Source organism: Schistocerca nitens, chromosome 6 (assembly GCF_023898315.1).
Source record: "Schistocerca nitens isolate TAMUIC-IGC-003100 chromosome 6, iqSchNite1.1, whole genome shotgun sequence".
Classification (NCBI taxonomy): Eukaryota; Metazoa; Arthropoda; class Insecta; order Orthoptera; family Acrididae; genus Schistocerca; species Schistocerca nitens.
The window spans coordinates 440578883-440596847 of NC_064619.1; the positions used below are offsets into that span (position 1 = coordinate 440578883).

Here is a 17965-nt window from a genome sequence, read left to right on the forward strand (position 1 = left end):
GCATTCAGGTTATCAGTGAAGAAGATCATACGCAGACAACTACTGATCCAACCCCTGAAGGTAAGTAACATTTATTAAAAAATCAATTTCATTCTGCGTTACCATCTGACACTATTAACTCTCGGTGATGTCCATGGGCTAGTTCCGATCGGATCACCTGAAGATGACATTTCTTGGCTATTTGCAAATTTCGAAAAGTAACTATGAAACCTCGACCTCGTGTAATGTGATGGTAGTGTTATACTTTCCTGCTGCAGATTGACAATGTGTATGTAGTCTACAGTTCAATTGATCCTTCGGGTCATACTGGCACACTAAGCAGTGTACGAAAGCTTCGATGTCCCAGTTATTATTTAGCTGCACCGAGAATGCTAGCTTACTTTTTCCTCCATTACACAGGTGGCTGCACTGAGAAAAATAATCAGTTCATTCAAAGTTAAAACCTCGCATGGAATCAAAGGCATTTCCAAATGCTAAAGCTTGTCCCCAACAGATAAGTAGGATATTCAGCCAGATATGTAACAGCTCACTGAAACAGGGCATTTTTCCAGGTAGACTGGAATATGCTATTGTTAAACTATTGCATAAAAGAACGAATAGATCTGATGCTAACAACTACCGACTAATTTCACTTCTGACGGATTTATCCAAAATTCTTGAAAAAGTAATGTATTCAAGAATAGCTTCATATATTTTTAAAAATGAAGTACCAACAAAACTTCAGTTAGTTTTTGAGGAAGGCTTTTCAATAGAAAATGCTTGCTATGCTTTCACTGATGAAATGTTAAATGCTCTGTCTAAACAATCATCATCCATTGGGATATGCTGTGATCTTTCACAGGCTTTTGACTTTGTGAATCATCAAATTCTTACAGATGAGCTTAAGTATCGTAGTACGAGTGGGGCAGTTCACAAAATGTTTAATTAATATTTAACTGCAAGAATGTAGAAGGTTGAAATTAACAGTAAAGGTAGTCTCCAAAAATCAGCAGATTCCTCTAACTGGGAAGGTATCAAGAATGGTGTCCCATATGGTTCAGTCCTTGGTCCCTTATTGTTCTTAATATATATTGACTTGCCATTGTATATTCTTGGAGGTGCTAAGTTAGTTCATTTTGCTGTTGATACAAGTATAGTAACCAAACTCTACAAACAATAAATTGTAAACAATAACTTTCAGAAAATTATTCATTGGTTGTCTGCACATGGACTGTCACTAAATTTTGAGAAAACACAGTATACGCAATTCTGTACAGTGAATGACATAACAACATTGATAAATATAGACTTTGAACAGAAGTCTGTTGCTAAAGCAGAATATTCCAAATTTCTGGGTGTGTGCATTGATGAGAAATTGAACTGGAAGAAACACGATGGTAATCTGCTGAAAAGATTGGGTTTAGCTGCTAATGCTATTAGGATTATTGCAAATTTTGATGATAAACATATCAGTAAATTAGCCTGCTATGTCTATTTTCATTCACTGCTTTCATACGGGATCATGTTTTGGGGTAATTCATCACTAAGGGAAGAATATTGTTTGGGAAAAAGGGTGTAGTCAGAATAATAGCTTAAGCCCACCCAAGATCACCTTGCTGACATTTATTTAAGGAACTCGGGATATTCACTGTACCTTCGCAATACATATATTCACTTATGAAATTTGTTACTAATAACCCATCCCAGTTTAAAAACAATAGCGAAGTGCATAGCTGCAACACTAGAAGAAAGTATGATCTTCACTATTCTGGGGTGAATGTGACTTTGGCACAGAAAGGGGTAAATTATACTGCCTCAAAATCATTTCTCATTTGCCTAATAGCATTAAAAGTCTGAAAGGTAGCCAACAAACATTTAAAAACAAATTAAAATAATTTTTGAGTGTTAATGCCTAGTACTCAATAGATGAATTTTGAGATATGAAATAATGAAAACTCATGTGAAACTGAGACGTTCCATGTTGTTGTTGTGGTCTTCAGTCCAGAGACTGGTTTTATGCAGCTCTCCATGCTACTCTATGCTGTGCAAGATTCTTCATCTCCCAGTACTTACTGCCACCTACATTCTTTTGAATCTGTTTAGTGTATTCATCTCTTCGCCTCCCTCTACGATTTGTACCCTCCACGCTGCCCTCCAACGCTAAATTGGTGATCCATTGATGCCTCAGAACATGTCCTACCATCCGATCCCTTCTTCTAGTCAAGTTGTGCCACAAACTCCTCTTCTCTCCAATTCTATTCAATACCTCCTCATTAGTTATGTGATCTACCCATCTAATCTTTAGCATTCTTCTGTAACACCACATTTCGAAAGCTTCTATTCTCTTCTTGTCTAAACTATTTATTGTCCATGTTTCACTTCCATGCATGGCTACACTCCATACAAATACTTTCAGAAACGACTTCGTGACACTTAAATCGATGTTAACAAATTTCTCTTCTTCAGAAACGCTTTCCTTCCCATTGCCAGTCTACATTTTATATCCTCTCTACTTCGACCATCATCAGTTATTTTGCTCCCCAAATAGCAAAACTCATTTACTACTTTAAGCGTCTCATTTCCTAATCTAATTCCCGCAGCATCACCCGATTTGATTCGACTACATTCCATTATTCTCGTTTTGCTTTTGTTGATGTTCATCTTATATCCTACTTTCAAGACACTGTCCATTCCGTTCAGCTGCTCTCCCAGGTCCTTTGCTGTCTCTGATAGAATTACAATGTCATCGGCAAACCTCAAAGTTTTTGCGAATCTTCAGGTTTTGGTGGCGCAAAGACTGTTCCATTAAGTTTCGGGTGTGCAGCCGTAAGAAATCTCCTTCGTTTATCAGCGCCATTGAAGAAGCTGTTCGACCACTTCCCTCTGATTCAGCAGAGGAAATAAGACGTGAAACATGCGTACAATTATGAAGGCTCGCCCACAAAGGAGCAATATATCTGTGGCAGAGAGGGCTGCTCTCCGCAAGCTTTGCCTGGATACTCAGACGGTGGTACTCCCAGCAGATAAAGGTAGTGCTACTGTTTTATTGTCTCAGGACGAATACCATGAGAAAATGTACAATTTATTGAGTGATAGCATGTACCGGAAGATCATCAGGGATCCCACTAATCGAATGGCGAAGAAATCTGTTTCGCTTCTGAATGAGTCTCCCTTTCCACCAGAAGTTGTTCGGAGATTGAAACCAAGTGGTCCGGTGCCTCCTAGACTTTATGGACTACCAAAGGTCCACAAGAAAGATGTTCCTCTACGCCCCATAGTGAGTAACATAGGCTCTCCGACCTATGACGTTGCCAAACATCTGGCATCATTGTTGAAGCCTCTTGTGGGAAAATGTACTCACCACATAAGAAACTGAAATCATTGAAAATGAATCCGTCTGATATATTAGTTAGTTTTGATGTGGTGGCTTTATTTACAAAGGTTCCCCTTCCAGTATATCTACAACTTATTGAAAGAAGTTTTGACAAAGAGATTTCAGCTTTATTTAAACATGTTCTGACCTCCACATATTTCTTATTTAACAACGAATTTTTTGAACAGACGCACGGAGTCGCCATGGGTAGTCCCTTATCCCCTCTGGTGGCCAATTTATTTATGGAGGAATTCGAGGAGAAGGCGCTTGAATCTCCTGACTTGAAACCCACGCTATTCTGGAGGTATGTTGATGACACCTTTGTAGTTTGGCCCCATGGTGAAGACAACTTGCAAGACTTCTTAAGATATCTGAACTCCCTCCACGATCAAATAAAGTTCACAATGGAAATTGAAAAGGAGGGATGCCTTCCATTCTTGGATGTTTTGGTTCGACGCAGAGAGGATTGCCCTTTGGGACATGAAGTGTATAGGAAGCCGACGCACACCGATCTGTATTTACGTGCAAATAGCTGCCACCATCCTGCCCAGACAATGAGTGTTCTCTGAACTTTGACTCACAGAGCGCATATTATTTCTGACGAAAGCAGTCTGCAAGATGAACTTTCCCACTTACTAAGAGTGTTTGAAGACAATGGGTACTCTCCACAACAAATACAGAGGGCACTGAAAATGAAATCGAAAGAGGCCACAAAGAAAGCAGAAGAAGATGAAGAAACCTTTAAACCGATGGCCTTCCTGCCATATGTGGGTAGCCTCTCATCAAAAATAGGACGCATTCTCGGCAGACACGAAGTAAAAGTGATTTTTCGTCCTCTACCCAAGACAGCTGCACTCGTGGGCTCCGTCAAAGATGATTTGCTGCTCCGAAAATCTGGAGTTTACAAAATTCCATATGAATGTGGTCTTTCTTACATCGGACAAACAACTCGTACTGTCCAAGAAAGATGTACAGAACACTGGAGGTACACACGACTCTTACAACCTAACAAGTCGGCAGTGGCAGAGCACTGTATTGATAATGGTCACAGTATGTTGTATGATAACGTCGAAATTTTGGCAACTACACTCCTGGAAATGGAAAAAAGAACACATTGACACCGGTGTGTCAGACCCACCATACTTGCTCCGGACACTGCGAGAGGGCTGTACAAGCAATGATCACACGCACGGCACAGCGGACACACCAGGAACCGCGGTGTTGGCCGTCGAATGGCGCTAGCTGCGCAGCATTTGTGCACCGCCGCCGTCAGTGTCAGCCAGTTTGCCGTGGCATACGGAGCTCCATCGCAGTCTTTAACACTGGTAGCATGCCGCGACAGCGTGGACGTGAACCGTATGTGCAGTTGACGGACTTTGAGCGAGGGCGTATAGTGGTCATGCGGGAGGCCGGGTGGACGTACCGCCGAATTGCTCAACACGTGGGGCGTGAGGTCTCCACAGTACATCGATGTTGTCGCCAGTGGTCGGCGGAAGGTGCACGTGCCCGTCGACCTGGGACCGGACCGCAGCGACGCACGGATGCACGCCAAGACCGTAGGATCCTACGCAGTGCCGTAGGGGACTGCACCGCCACTTCCCAGCAAATTTGGGACACTGTTGCTCCTGGGGTATCGGCGAGCACCATTCGCAACCGTCTCCATGAAGCTAGGCTACGGTCCCGCACACCGTTAGGCCGTCTTCCGCTCACGCCCCAACATCGTGCAGCCCGCCTCCAGTGGTGTCGCGACAGGCGTGAATGGAGGGACGAATGGAGACGTGTCGTCTTCAGCGATGAGAGTCGCTTCTGCCTTGGTGCCAATGATGGTCGTATGCGTGTTTGGCGCCGTGCAGGTGAGCGCCACAATCAGGACTGCATACGACCGAGGCACACAGGGCCAACACCCGGCATCATGGTGTGGGGAGCGATCTCCTACACTGGCCGTACACCACTGGTGATCGTCGAGGGGACACTGAATAGTGCACGGTACATCCAAACCGTCGTCGAACCCATCGTTCTACCACTCCTAGACCGGCAAGGGAACTTGCTGTTCCAACAGGACAATGCACGTCCGCATGTATCCCGTGCCACCCAACGTGCTCTAGAAGGTGTAAGTCAACTACCCTGGCCAGCAAGATCTCCGGATCTGTCCCCCATTGAGCATGTTTGGGACTGGATGAAGCGTCGTCTCACGCGGTCTGCACGTCCAGCACGAACGCTGGTCCAACTGAGGCGCCAGGTGGAAATGGCATGGCAAGCCGTTCCACAGGACTACATCCAGCATCTCTACGATCGTCTCCATGGGAGAATAGCAGCCTGCATTGCTGCGAAAGGTGGATATACACTGTACTAGTGCCGACATTGTGCATGCTCTGTTGCCTGTGTCTATGTGCCTGTGGTTCTGTCAGTGTGATCATGTGATGTATCTGACCCCAGGAATGTGTCAATAAAGTTTCCCCTTCCTGGGACAATGAATTCACGGTGTTCTTATTTCAATTTCCAGGAGTGTACATCATCCTTTTGGAACTCGATAGTGAAGGAGGCAATTTAAATTCGCTTGACGACGAATTTAATTAATAGAGATAGTGGTATCAATCTTGATAAATCACGGAATCCGGCACTTGCTGTAATAAACTCGCAAAGACGTCGTCACAGTGCAGCTCGCAATGATATATCGATATGCCAACACAGATCAACTGCGGAGTCATAGATACAACTCGCGCACTATGCACGTCTCTGCCGCCGACCAACGTCTCTGGCGTATTTGCATCTGTGGCCGCATGCGCAGTCGTGCGGTACAACAGTATAAAGGGAAGAAGCGAGCACTGGAGCGGCCCTGCCCCATGTCACGTCTTCACTGTTGTGTCCCCCCTACCCTCCATCTCTACACCCTACATCTCCTTTCCCAAGGTGGCTTCCATCAACTCCCCCTCCCGGATGATGCCCTCTCTCCCTCCATTTATCCCTCCTATCAACTCTGATCCTCACTCCCCCTCCTTTCCTCTGTCCTTTTCCCGGGCTCCCTCTCCCCCCCTTCCATCCTCTTTTTTCCCCACCTCCCCTCTCTTTGCCCCCTTCTCTCCCCCGAGTCCATTTATATTTCCCTCCTCTGCCTCCTCTCATTCCCTCTCGCGTCTGCCCTTCTCCCCCTTCATTAGTCCTGTCCCTCCTTGCCCCCCCCATTTCGGTTTTTTCCTTTCTCCCTCCTTGTTCTTCCCCCTCCTCCAGGGTCCCCCCCCCCCCATCTGCCTTTGGCTCGGCAGTGTCATCCTTGTGCCGCCACTTTCGTGTAGTGTTCTACAGTGAGTGTTCTACAGTGCATGTTTTACAGTGAGTGTTCCGTGTTGTGTTTTTTGGGAAGTGTTGCGAATGGCCATCATACTGTCGCTGGGTGTGCCTTTTATCTCTTGCGAACAGAAACCAGACTGTCGCCGTGTTTTTTAATTGTGTGTGTTCTATGTTACTTGTCTGATTCCTGTGTCTTTTATTAACGTTGCCCACCCCTTTTGCTTTCTGTTTTAACTTTCCGCATTTTTTCGCCATTTTTCACTTGAGTCACCATTTTATCGCCTGTTTTCTTGTTTCTTTTCTTCTCCCGTTCTTTAAAATAAAAGTCTGTAGGCTGTAGAGCAGCGTACTAAGCTGCTGCCAGCCCGCCCCCTTCGGGGGGAATTGAAAATCAATAAAGGAAAAAAAAACTGGAGCGGCAGTCTTGCAGCTCACTCTGAAGATGACTGAACGTTATACAGCCGAACTATTAGAATAAGAAGATTTCTTGCGGCTGCACACCCGAAACTGAATGGAACTCAAAATTTTTATTTCTTCTTCATGGATTTTAATTCCTACTCCTAATTTTTCTTTTGTTTACTTTACTGCTTGCTCAATATACAGATTGCATAACATCGGGGATAGGATACAACCCTGTCTCACTCCCTTCCCAACCACTGCTTCCTTTTCATGCCCCTCGACTCTTATAACTGCCATCTGGTTTCTGTACAAACTGTAAATAGCCTTTCGCTCCCTGTATTGTACCCCTGCCACCTTCAGAATTTGAAAGAGAGTATTCACGTCAACATTGTCAAAAGCTTTCTCTAAGTCTACAAATGCTAGAAACGTAGGTTTGCCTTTCCTTAATCTATTTTCTAAGATAAGTCGTAGGGTCAGTATTGCCTCACGTGTTCCAACATTTTTACAGAATCCAGACTGATATTCCCCGAGATCGGCTTCTACCAGTTTTTCCATTTGTCCGTAAAGTATTCGTGTTAGTATTTTGCAGCCATAGCTTATTAAACTGATAGTTAGGTAATTTTCACATCTGTCAACACCTGCTTTCTTTTGGATTGGAATTATTATATTCTTCTTGAAGTCTGAGGGTATTTCGCCTGTCTCATACATCTTGCTCACCAGATGGTAGAGTTTTTTTAGACCTGGATCTCCGAAGGCTGTCAGTAGTTCTAATGGAATGTTGTCTACTCCCGGGCCTTGTTTCGACTTAGATCTTTCAGTGCTCTGTCAAACTCTTCACGCAGTATCATATTTCCCATTTCATCTTCATCTACATCCTCTTCCATTTCCATAATATTGTCCTCAAGTACATCGCCCTAGTATAGACCCTCTATATACTCCTTCCACCTTTCTGCTTTCCCTTCTTTGCTTAGAACTGGGTTTCCATCTGAGCTCTTGATATTCATACAAGTGGTTCTCTTTTCTCCTAAGGTCTGTTTAATTTTCCTGTAGGCAGTATCTATCTTACCCCTAGTGATATGTGCCTCTACATCCTTACATTTTTCCTGTAGCCATCCCTGCTTAGCCATTTTTCCTGTCAATCTCATTTTTGAGACGTTTGTATTCCTTTTCACCTGCGGATGGCTAGATCACATAACTAATGAGGAGGTATTGAATAGAATTGGGGAGAAGAGGAGCTCGTGGCACAACTTGACTAGAAGAAGGGATCGGTTGGTAGGACATGTTCTGAGGCATCAAGGGATCACCAATTTGGTATTGGAGGGCAGCGTGGAGGGTGAAAATCGTAGAGGGAGACCAAGAGATGAATACATTAAGCAGATTCAGAAGGATGTAGGCTGCAGTGGGTACTGGGAGATGAAGAAGCTTGCACAGGATAGAGTAGCATGGAGAGCTGCATCAAACCAGTCTCAGGACTGAAGACCACAACAACAACCATATCATTACGAAATGTCATATTCAGGATCTACGGAACAAGTATTAACGTAATGATCAAAGGATTACTGAGCAGTTTGTTGTGTGCGTTGTGTGCAATTCTGGGAGAAGGTGTGCGGAGTACTCACTTGGCGGGGCAGCGGTGGGTGTTGCAAGGCAGCAGGAGGCGGGGCGGCCGCTGCGACGCGTTGCACAGCTGCTCGTCGGCGTCAGCGCCAGTCACCCGGTTGCGGCACACCGCTCGGGACATCTTGCGCCCTGCACCACACGCCACTCCTCTCAGCACCCAGAAGAAAATTCACTCCACCGGCCCGCAGGCACTCAACATCGTTCCCAGCACGCCGAGTGCACATTACTAAACAACCACAAAACACCATGCTGATACCGTGCATTGCCACACTTTGCCTCGATCATGGCCTCACTTCGCACAGAAAGTGAGGAATAATACAGGAATACATGGTTTCTTGGCGGTAAATACTGATCAAATTCTCCAGGACTTCCAGCCACGACAGGTGATTTAAAGTCCACGAGCTTTATTCCGAGTGCTCCTTGGCCATTGTCAAGTGGTGGCTGCCGTGTGATTGTTGCTGCCGTCCTAAAACAGCCGCGCTGCCTTCTGTGACGTCACTGGTGCTCACGCTAACGCCTTATACGACAATCTCTAGTAATCCATCACATGGGACTGCAGTCGGACACGTAATACTTGAATATTAATAACAAAATCAGCTGATCTATTAGAATCTAACGTCGTTTATTGTTTTTAAAACATGCTACCACTTTTGACACCACGTAGTGTCATCTTCAGACCCCGAACGTAACCTGGCGTAACATTGCAGAGCGACATGAAGTGGGACAAGCATGTAATGGCAGTTGTGGGGAAGGCGGATTATCGTCTTCGGTTCATTGGTAGAATTTTGGGAGACCGCTTTTAAAACACTAATACGACCTATTCTTGAGTATTGCTCTAGCGTTTGGGACCCCTATCAGGTCGGATTGAGGGAGGACGTAGAAGTAATTCAGAGGCAGGCTGCTAGATTTGTTACTGGTAGGTTTGATCATCACGCGAGTGTTAGGGAAATGCTTTAGGAACTCGGGTGGGAGTCTCTAGAGGAAAGGAGGCGTTCTTTTCGTGAATCGCTACTGACGAAATTTAGAGAACCAGCATATGAGGCTGACTGCAGTGCAATTTTACTGCCTCCAACTTACATTTCGTGGAAAGGCCACAAAGATAAGATGAGAGACATTAGGGCTCGTACAGAGGCATATAGGCAGTCAATTTCCCCTCGTTCTGTTTGGGAGTGGAACAGGGAGAGATGCTAGTTGTGGTACGAGGTACACTCCGCCACGCACCGTATGGTGGATTGCGGAGTATGTATGTAGATGTAAATGTCGTCCACAACCGTTTCTATGTGCAGGTTACGTTCGGGGCCTGAAGACGACACCATGTGCTGTCGAAACTGATACCGTGTTTCAAAAAGAATAAACGATATTAGATTCAATACAGCCGCTGGTTTTGTCATCGTTATTCAAGTAATATATGACAATGTTTTTGCTGCACATCGGCTGCGTTCACTTCAACCTTCCGATGGCTGGCTCCCAAGCCGTGCTTAGCTGCAGGCCGCCGTCTTTAGTGAGAGTGTTGTCATAAATTGTTATCTCAATCGCTTCTTTTATCACTCCAACCCAGGATTCATTTGTCAGTTAAATAAAGGAGGCACTTCCGAATGAAATTCGATATCTGTTTTCCAAAGCATGCCCTGCTGCGGTCTAAGCCTCAGGATACTGCAGGCGGACACACTTTCTGTCTTCTACACGGCTCTGTTCAATAGTACGCCCAGTATATGCGACTTAAAATGGTCCACAACAGTATGGTATTGTGTATACCTCTCTCACAGTCATTATGAGCTGTCGCAGTTTTGCTGGAGATCTAAAAATTGAGTCGATTTTAGGCATCTTCAGGAGTCGGCTAATCTTACTTGTTACTGAGGCACAAAACGGCAAAAACGCAAAGCTTCTTTGGGACCATTTTGCCGTACTGTGGTGGATTTTAAACAATCTAACGCGGCTGTAAGCCAGAGAGAATTTTATGACGAGTGCTGTAAGTTTCTTCAGGTATGTAATATGCGGCTGAATCCACTCAGTGATGATAACATCCCGTAGAACTAACAAATAGCGGAGATTTTAATTGCTACGTTTCAGTCTGTGTTCACCATTTATCGGCAAGGTTACTGAGTTGTGTAGGCAGAACGTCAGTAATATTCCACAACATTATTGCATTATTGGAAGCTCACAGCACAAATCATTGGTCAACACCTTAACACTGGTCGCTTTGGAGCGCCGTGGATGGTTCCAAGCAGTCCTGTGACTATTCACCGTGGACGTAACTCATTCATTTACAGTCGATACAAATACAGTAAAGGTGGAATTAAGTAAATTACGAAAGCATTCCTTTTACAACACATCCTTGATTATTCGAAATACGAGCATATTAACAAAAAATGAATTACATTAACGAGGCTAAATATGTCGTATTACTCGAGAAAATACACATTCAAAAACAGATTCAAACAGCTGTTGCACACGAAAGAAATAATGATCGAGAAACAATCGTAAACAGTGCTCTGCTAATGTTTTCTACTATCGAAGATGGTGGCAGGTCCCTCCTACCCCGGCTTCAAATTCAAATGGCTCTGAGCACTATGGGACTTAACGTCTGTGGTCATCAGTCCCCTAGAACTTAGAACTACTTAAACCTAACTAACCTAAGGACATCACACACATCCATGCCCGAGGCAGGATTCGAACCTGCGACCGTAGCAGTCGCGCGGTTCCTGACTGAGCGCCGAGAACCCCCGGCTTCAAAACAATGTACAGCGTAAGTCTATAGCGCCGACTTCCTTCTTTTTTCTACGTGAGACTTTTTCGTAATTTTTGTGATTCATGTAAGGAGAATGGATTTGAGTTTAGTGCAGTTTTTGTCAGATTGGCTTTTTCATTCAGATATACAAAACTTTCAACACTAAATAAATGTTTCTTAAAGGTGTAAAGCTAAAGCTGGATTTGCATAAAAAGAAAATTAGTTTTATCTAAAAATTGTGTAACAAATTTTTGTTATATGCTGGCACACGGAGAAGTGTTTCTTGAATTGTGCGAAAAAGGTTAGTGACTTATTTTTAACTGAATCAGCTATGGGTTCTTGGTAAAGCACTGTATTTTGGAGAAGAAACACTTTCTTGCCTTATATGAATTTGTCTCGGGTTGTCAGCCGAGTAGCACCGTCGTCTCGTAGCTACGAGACGACGATGCTACTCGGCTGATAAACTGTGAAGACTTCATACATGAAATTCGCCGAGAAAGCCTGCACTCGCACTTTCTTACCTTATTTCACAAAATTTTATTATTTTTGAAGGACCTGGGTTTCAGGTTGTAAGCCCATTTTCCAGTGCACAACTGATTCAGATAATGGCAGCCAAGCAAAGGTAAACAAATGTCAGCTTCTCAATCTATCAATTCTCGACTTATAATGCAAAACTTATCTCTGATGGCTGTTTTGACACAGAGATTACCTTTATAGTATAAGTCAAGAAAAAACAGAGTAAGCATTTGACATCTTTGGAATCAGTAACGTAATGGAAAATATGCTTACAACCTGGAACCAACGCTACAAAATAGTAGTAATGTTTCGTGAGACAAGGCCGAAAAGTGTTTCATTTACCTAGACAACTTTAAGGGAGAAAAATTTTTTGTTTATTGTTTTAAACAGTGTATAGAAGTCGTCAAGTGCCGATCAGTAGCTATTTAATGAATGCAGCTGAGGACAGATTGAATCAAAGTTTATCACAGTCCTCATCCCTGCTCTAAGTATCCTGTTATAATTTCCTTCTCACACTATAGAAAGACGAACCTGCAAACGAATGGAAAATTGTATGAATAGTCCACCACAGTGCTCATGGCCACAAGGTAAATAAAGCTGCCCCATTTGTTGGGGCATCGATACAGAGTGTCCAATGTGTCTACAAGAAAAAGTGTACCACTCGCAATCATGTAACACGGTATAAAGAACTGTGGCCATAAAAAGGTTCTAACCGACAGCTACCGGAAAAAAATGTCATGTGCGCCCTGTCAGTGACAATCGGTTTCAAGCCCATCAGACGTTGCTGCTGGTACCGATTGCAGGGCTATCTCAACCAGTTTCCGCGCAGGCACTGCTATGGTAACTGCATGCAATGGACATTTAGAGTTGAGAACCTCAACAAAATGCAACTGCTCACAGCAGCACATGAAGTTTCACGTCTTCAATGGATCAATCAACGCAGTAGGTGTCTGAAGTCGTCAATGTGATCCAATGACTAGAGATTTCATGTTTTCTCAAACGAGAGCACCGAGACGCCAGTGATGCGCTTATTCTGTGCAGGGCGTAGATAAGGTCAGAGGTGTTTTTGTGTTGTTTTGGGGATGTTTTTCGCACTTTTTCATGGAACTATTCATTCACGTTAGCGCGCACACAGTCCTGGATGTCTGTTTCAACAATTCTCGCAGACCAATCATTGCTCTTTTTTCTACATCATGACGAGTATGCTGTGAAGAGTTCCGTTTTCCACGATGGCAGTACCCTTTTCGCAGGGCTGCACACGTAATTTCCTTAGTTGACGATCACTCTGACACCCTGTCATCTCTCGATAGCCGCTTAGCCACTCCACCACCTACCACAGACAACGTCTAGGAGTTCCTGGAACAACAGGTGAAATACACGCATCAAAAAAAGTTTTGCATCACCCCAGTTCCCAGAACTCCTGAAGATAGACGTTGACTCTGGATATTATATCACAGGCACAGTCCCTTTGACTGTTCAGATACGTCACTAAACCCGCCCAAAGATGTAAACAACCATGCATGAGCAGCGCCCATTAGACGGAGGGAATCCGACAGCCGATCAGTTCCAGTCATTCCACAAGGAAGGAGGTACACGGTCAATACCGCGGTTCGATCGCGTCCGCGTTGTTACTTTGGGTCAGGAAGGGCTCTCAACAAAGGAAGTGTCAGGCGTTTCGAAGTGAACCAAAGCGATGTTGTTCGGACATGGAAGAGATACAGAGAGACAGGAACTGTCGATGACATGCCTCGCTCAGGCCGCCCAAGAGCTACTACTGCAGTGGATGACCGCTACCTACGGATTATGGCTCGGAGGAACCCTGACAGCAACGCCATCATATTCAATAATGCTTTTCGTGCAGCCATAGGACGTCGTGTTACCACTCAAGCTGTGCGCAATAGGCTGCATGATGCGCAACTTCACTTCCGATGTCCACGGCGAGGTCCATCTTTGTAACCACGACACCATGCAGCACAGTACAGATGGTCCCATCAACATGCCGAATGAACTGCTCAGGTCTGGCATCACGTGTTCTTCACCGATGAGTGTCGCATATGCCCTCAACGAGACAATCGTCGGAGACATGTTTGGAGGTAACCCGGTCAGGCTGAACGCCTTCGACACACTGTCCAGCGAGTGCAGCAAGGTGGTGATTCCCTGCTGTTTGGAGTGGCATTATGTGGGGCCGAGGTACGCCGCAGGAGGTCATGGAAGGCGCTGTAACGGCTGTACGATACGTGAATACCGTCCTTCGACCGATAGTGCAACCATATCGGCAGCGTATTGGCGAGGCAGTCATCTTCATAGACGACAATTCGCGCCCCCATTGTGAACATCTTGTGAATTACTTCCTTCAGAATAACTACATCACTTGACTAGAGTGGCCAGCATGTTCTCCAGACATGAAACCTATCGAACATGCCTGGGATAGATTGAAAAGGGCTATTTATGGACGACGTGATCCACCAATTACTCTGAGGGATCTACACCGAATCGCCGTTGAGGAGTGGGACAATCTGGATCAACAGCGCCTTGATGAACTTGTGGTTAGTGTGCCACGAGGAATATAGGAATGCATCAATGCAAGAGGACGTTCTACTAGGTATTAGAGGTACCGGTGTGTACAGCAATCTGGACCACCACCTCTGAAGGTCTGTCTGTATGGTGGTACAACATGCAACATGTGATTTTCATGAGCAATAAAAAGGGCGGAAATGATGTTGATGTTGATGTCTACTCCAATTTTCTCTACAGGAGAGGTGATGCAAAACTTTTTTTGATGTGTGTATAACAAGCAATTTGATTGCTCTATGGCATCATTGCATAGTGATGGGCAAGGCATACCTGAAGAAACTTATGAACTCTCTACCTCGCGAAATAGAGGGCGTTTTCAAGTTCACTGCGGCATCAGCGTGCTGATGTCCACGTATTGTCCACAGTGCTTACGTGCTATGTACTCTGGAGCCTCTTACAGACGGCTCTTTGAAGAGCTGGGCACGCTAACGAGAGGCTGAGAGGACAGTGAGTACCTCTAGCTGGCGCTGCAGGTGCGCGTAGTACTTACCGCCGCCGCAGGGGGCGGAGCAGAGCGACGCGGGGGCGTGCTCCCAGTGGAACAGCGGCTGCGCGCAAGACGAGCTGTCTCCCCCGCACACGCCGCACGCGTCCACTCGCTTGGACGACCCGATGCGCAGGTCGCAGCCAACGCGCTGCAAATGTCACCAGACATTCATCCATCCGTCCAAACTGTTAAAAACATTTACTGCAGTTTACAGTTCAATTTCTAAATTATGCAACTGTTAATTCAATTATTATTATTATTTTCGATTATTCCCATTTAAAGAGAGCGCTTGAACTTGAATTCCTTTATGATGATTGTTTGTTTATGTTTTTTCTGAGCCCAAATTTTCTTCATGTGTTCACTGTGTTGTTTCTTTCGCTCCGCTGTCCATTTGCATCCTGGTCTCTTCTGTGTTGTGGTGTCAAATTTATGTTTTTTGATGATGTTCCTGAATTCACTTCTATTTTCTGCTTCGTTTACTGTTGTGTGTGCTTGTCTGAGGTCCTCTTCAACTTCTTTTATTCACTTTGTTTTTCCCCTGCCTGAGTTGATGACTTTAAGAATTCGCTTTGAAATTCTGTTTTCATTCATCCTGTGGATATGTCTGTAGAACTGCATTCTTCTTTTCCTTATTGTATCCGTTATCTTGTCTGTGTATTTATATAATTCTGATGTTGGTCTCTTCTTCCAGATTCCTTGCTCTTGTATCGGGCCAAAAATTTTCCTGAGAATTTTCCTTTCTTGTTTCTCTATTTCTTTGATTTTAGTTTGCCCACCTATTTGTGTTGTTTCAGATGCATACAGTGCCTCCGGAAGTATGACAGTGTTGTAGTGCCTCAGTTTTGCGTTAATGGACATGGACTTTTTCTTATAATAGTTCCACGTGAGTTTATATGCTTTCTGTAGTTTTTTTCCTCATTAGCCTTTAGGCTGATCCCTGATGGCTGGATGATTTCTCCCAGGTACTTACAATGTGTTACTTGTACGATTTTCCCATGGGTTGTCACAATAGGCAATTTGTCTTGTAGCACTCTTTATATGTATTGGGTTTTCTCATACGAGATTTGCAGGCCAGTTCTTTTTGCAATTTCGTGTAACTTCTCTATGTCGTTAGTGGCTTCTTTTCTATTATTTGTGAGGATTGCAAGGTCATCTGCAAAAGTTAAACACTTCACATTGAATCTATTATCTTTTCTAATGCCAATATGGATTCCTTGGACTTCTTTTTCCCATGTCCTGATAATTTTTTCAAGAATGGTATTAAAGAGTAATGGTGAAAGTCCGTCACCCTGTCACACTCCAGTTTGGATTTCAAATGGTTCAGAGATATCCTCCATAAATTTAACCTTTGAGACTGTGTCAGTTAGTGTTTGCCGAATGATTGCTCTTGTCTTTGTGTCAATGCTGAACTCTTCCAGCGTGTTGCAGAACGCTACTCTGTCTATTGAGTCGTAGGCCTTTTTAAAATCTTCAAAACTGACCACTGTGTTTCGGGTGTTTCTCATCTGGAGAATCATTTTCAGATTCCAGATCTGTTCTATGCATGATCGTCCCTTGCGAAAACCAGCCTGGTATTCTCCTATTTGTGGGTCAGCTTGTTCTTCTAATCTATTCATAAGAACTTTTGATAGGATTTTATTATGTGACCAGCACGAGTGAGATACCCCTTTAAATATTTGGTTCACTTTTGTCCCCTTTTTTGTGGAGTGGATAGATGAGTGTGCATTTCCATTCAGAAGGGATGCGTTCTGTTTGCCAAATGTTTAATATGATTTTGTGGATTTTTCCTGTTAATCTTTCATCATTTAGTTTCCATAGTTCTGCAATAATTCCATCTTCTCCTGTGGCTCTATTGTTTTTCAGTGTCTTGATAATTTCTACTATTTCGTGCGGTAGCGTTCTCGCTTCCCACGCCCGGGTTCCCGGGTTCGATTCCCGGCAGGGTCAGGGATTTTCTCTGCCTCGTAATGGCTGGGTGTTGTGTGCTGTCCTTAGGTTAGTTAGGTTTAAGTAATTCTAAGTTCTAGGGGACTGATGACCATAGATGTTAAGTCCCATAGTGCTCAGAGCCATTTGATGGTTGGTGATTTAGCGTCGGGATTTGTTCTAGACGTCTGGTAGTGAATATCCTCTGTAGGTCTTTCGCAGTTGAGAAGTATGTTGAAATAGTCTGCGAGGATTTGGCAGTTATTCTTCATGTTAGTTTCTAGTGAACCATCCGTTTTCTTGAAGCAAAGATTGGGTGGCTGGTATCCTGCAATATGTTCTTTAAACGTCTTATAAAAATTCCTGGTGTTGTTATTCTTAAAGTCTTGTTGTATCTCATCTAGTCGCCGTTTGTCATAATTTCTTTTTTCCCTCCGAATAGTTTTCGATGTTTGTTTACGGATTACTAGAAATTGTTGAAGTTTTTCCAGGCATTGGAATTCGTTAATTCAGTTATTATTATTATTATTATTATTATTATTATTATTATTATTATTATTTGTCGTCTGGGGGCTACTGGAATTAAAGGATGTTTCACATCAGACGTATTTTGCTTTTATTTAGAAAACATCATCCGTAGTCGTTCTCTACAAACTCACTGAGATGACAAAGATCATGGGATACCTCCTAATATCGTGTCGGGCCTCCCTTTGCCCAGCGTAATGCAGCAGCTGGAAGTGGCATGGACTCAACAAGCCGTTGGAAGTCCCCAGCAGAAATATTGAGCTACGCCTCCTTCAAATGGTTCAAATGGCTCTGAGCACTATGGGACTTAACATCTATGGTCATCAGTCCCCTAGAACTTAGAACTACTTAAACCTAACTAACCTAAGGACAGCACACAACACCCAGTCATCACGAGGCAGAGAAAATCCCTGATCCCGCCGGAATCGAACCCGGGAACCCGGGCGTGGGAAGCGAGAACGCTACCGCACGACCACGAGCTGCGGACTACGCTTCCTCTATAGCCGCTCAGAAGTGCGAAAGTGTCGCCATTGCAGGATTTTGTGCATGA

General features: G+C 44.2%; 1 protein-coding gene across 1 annotated transcript in view; it reads right to left on the reverse strand.

Annotated features, from left to right (window-relative positions):
- The window catches only part of LOC126262931 (protein madd-4-like), a 469727-nt gene that overhangs the window by 293722 nt on the left and 158040 nt on the right, over positions 1-17965 (reverse strand). Inside the window, exons 4-5 of the mRNA XM_049959860.1 lie at positions 14968-15112; positions 8659-8788 (exon numbers count right to left, since the gene is read on the reverse strand). Of these exons, the coding sequence (XP_049815817.1) occupies positions 8659-8788; positions 14968-15112 (275 nt within the window). The remainder of the gene's footprint in view (positions 1-8658; positions 8789-14967; positions 15113-17965) is intronic.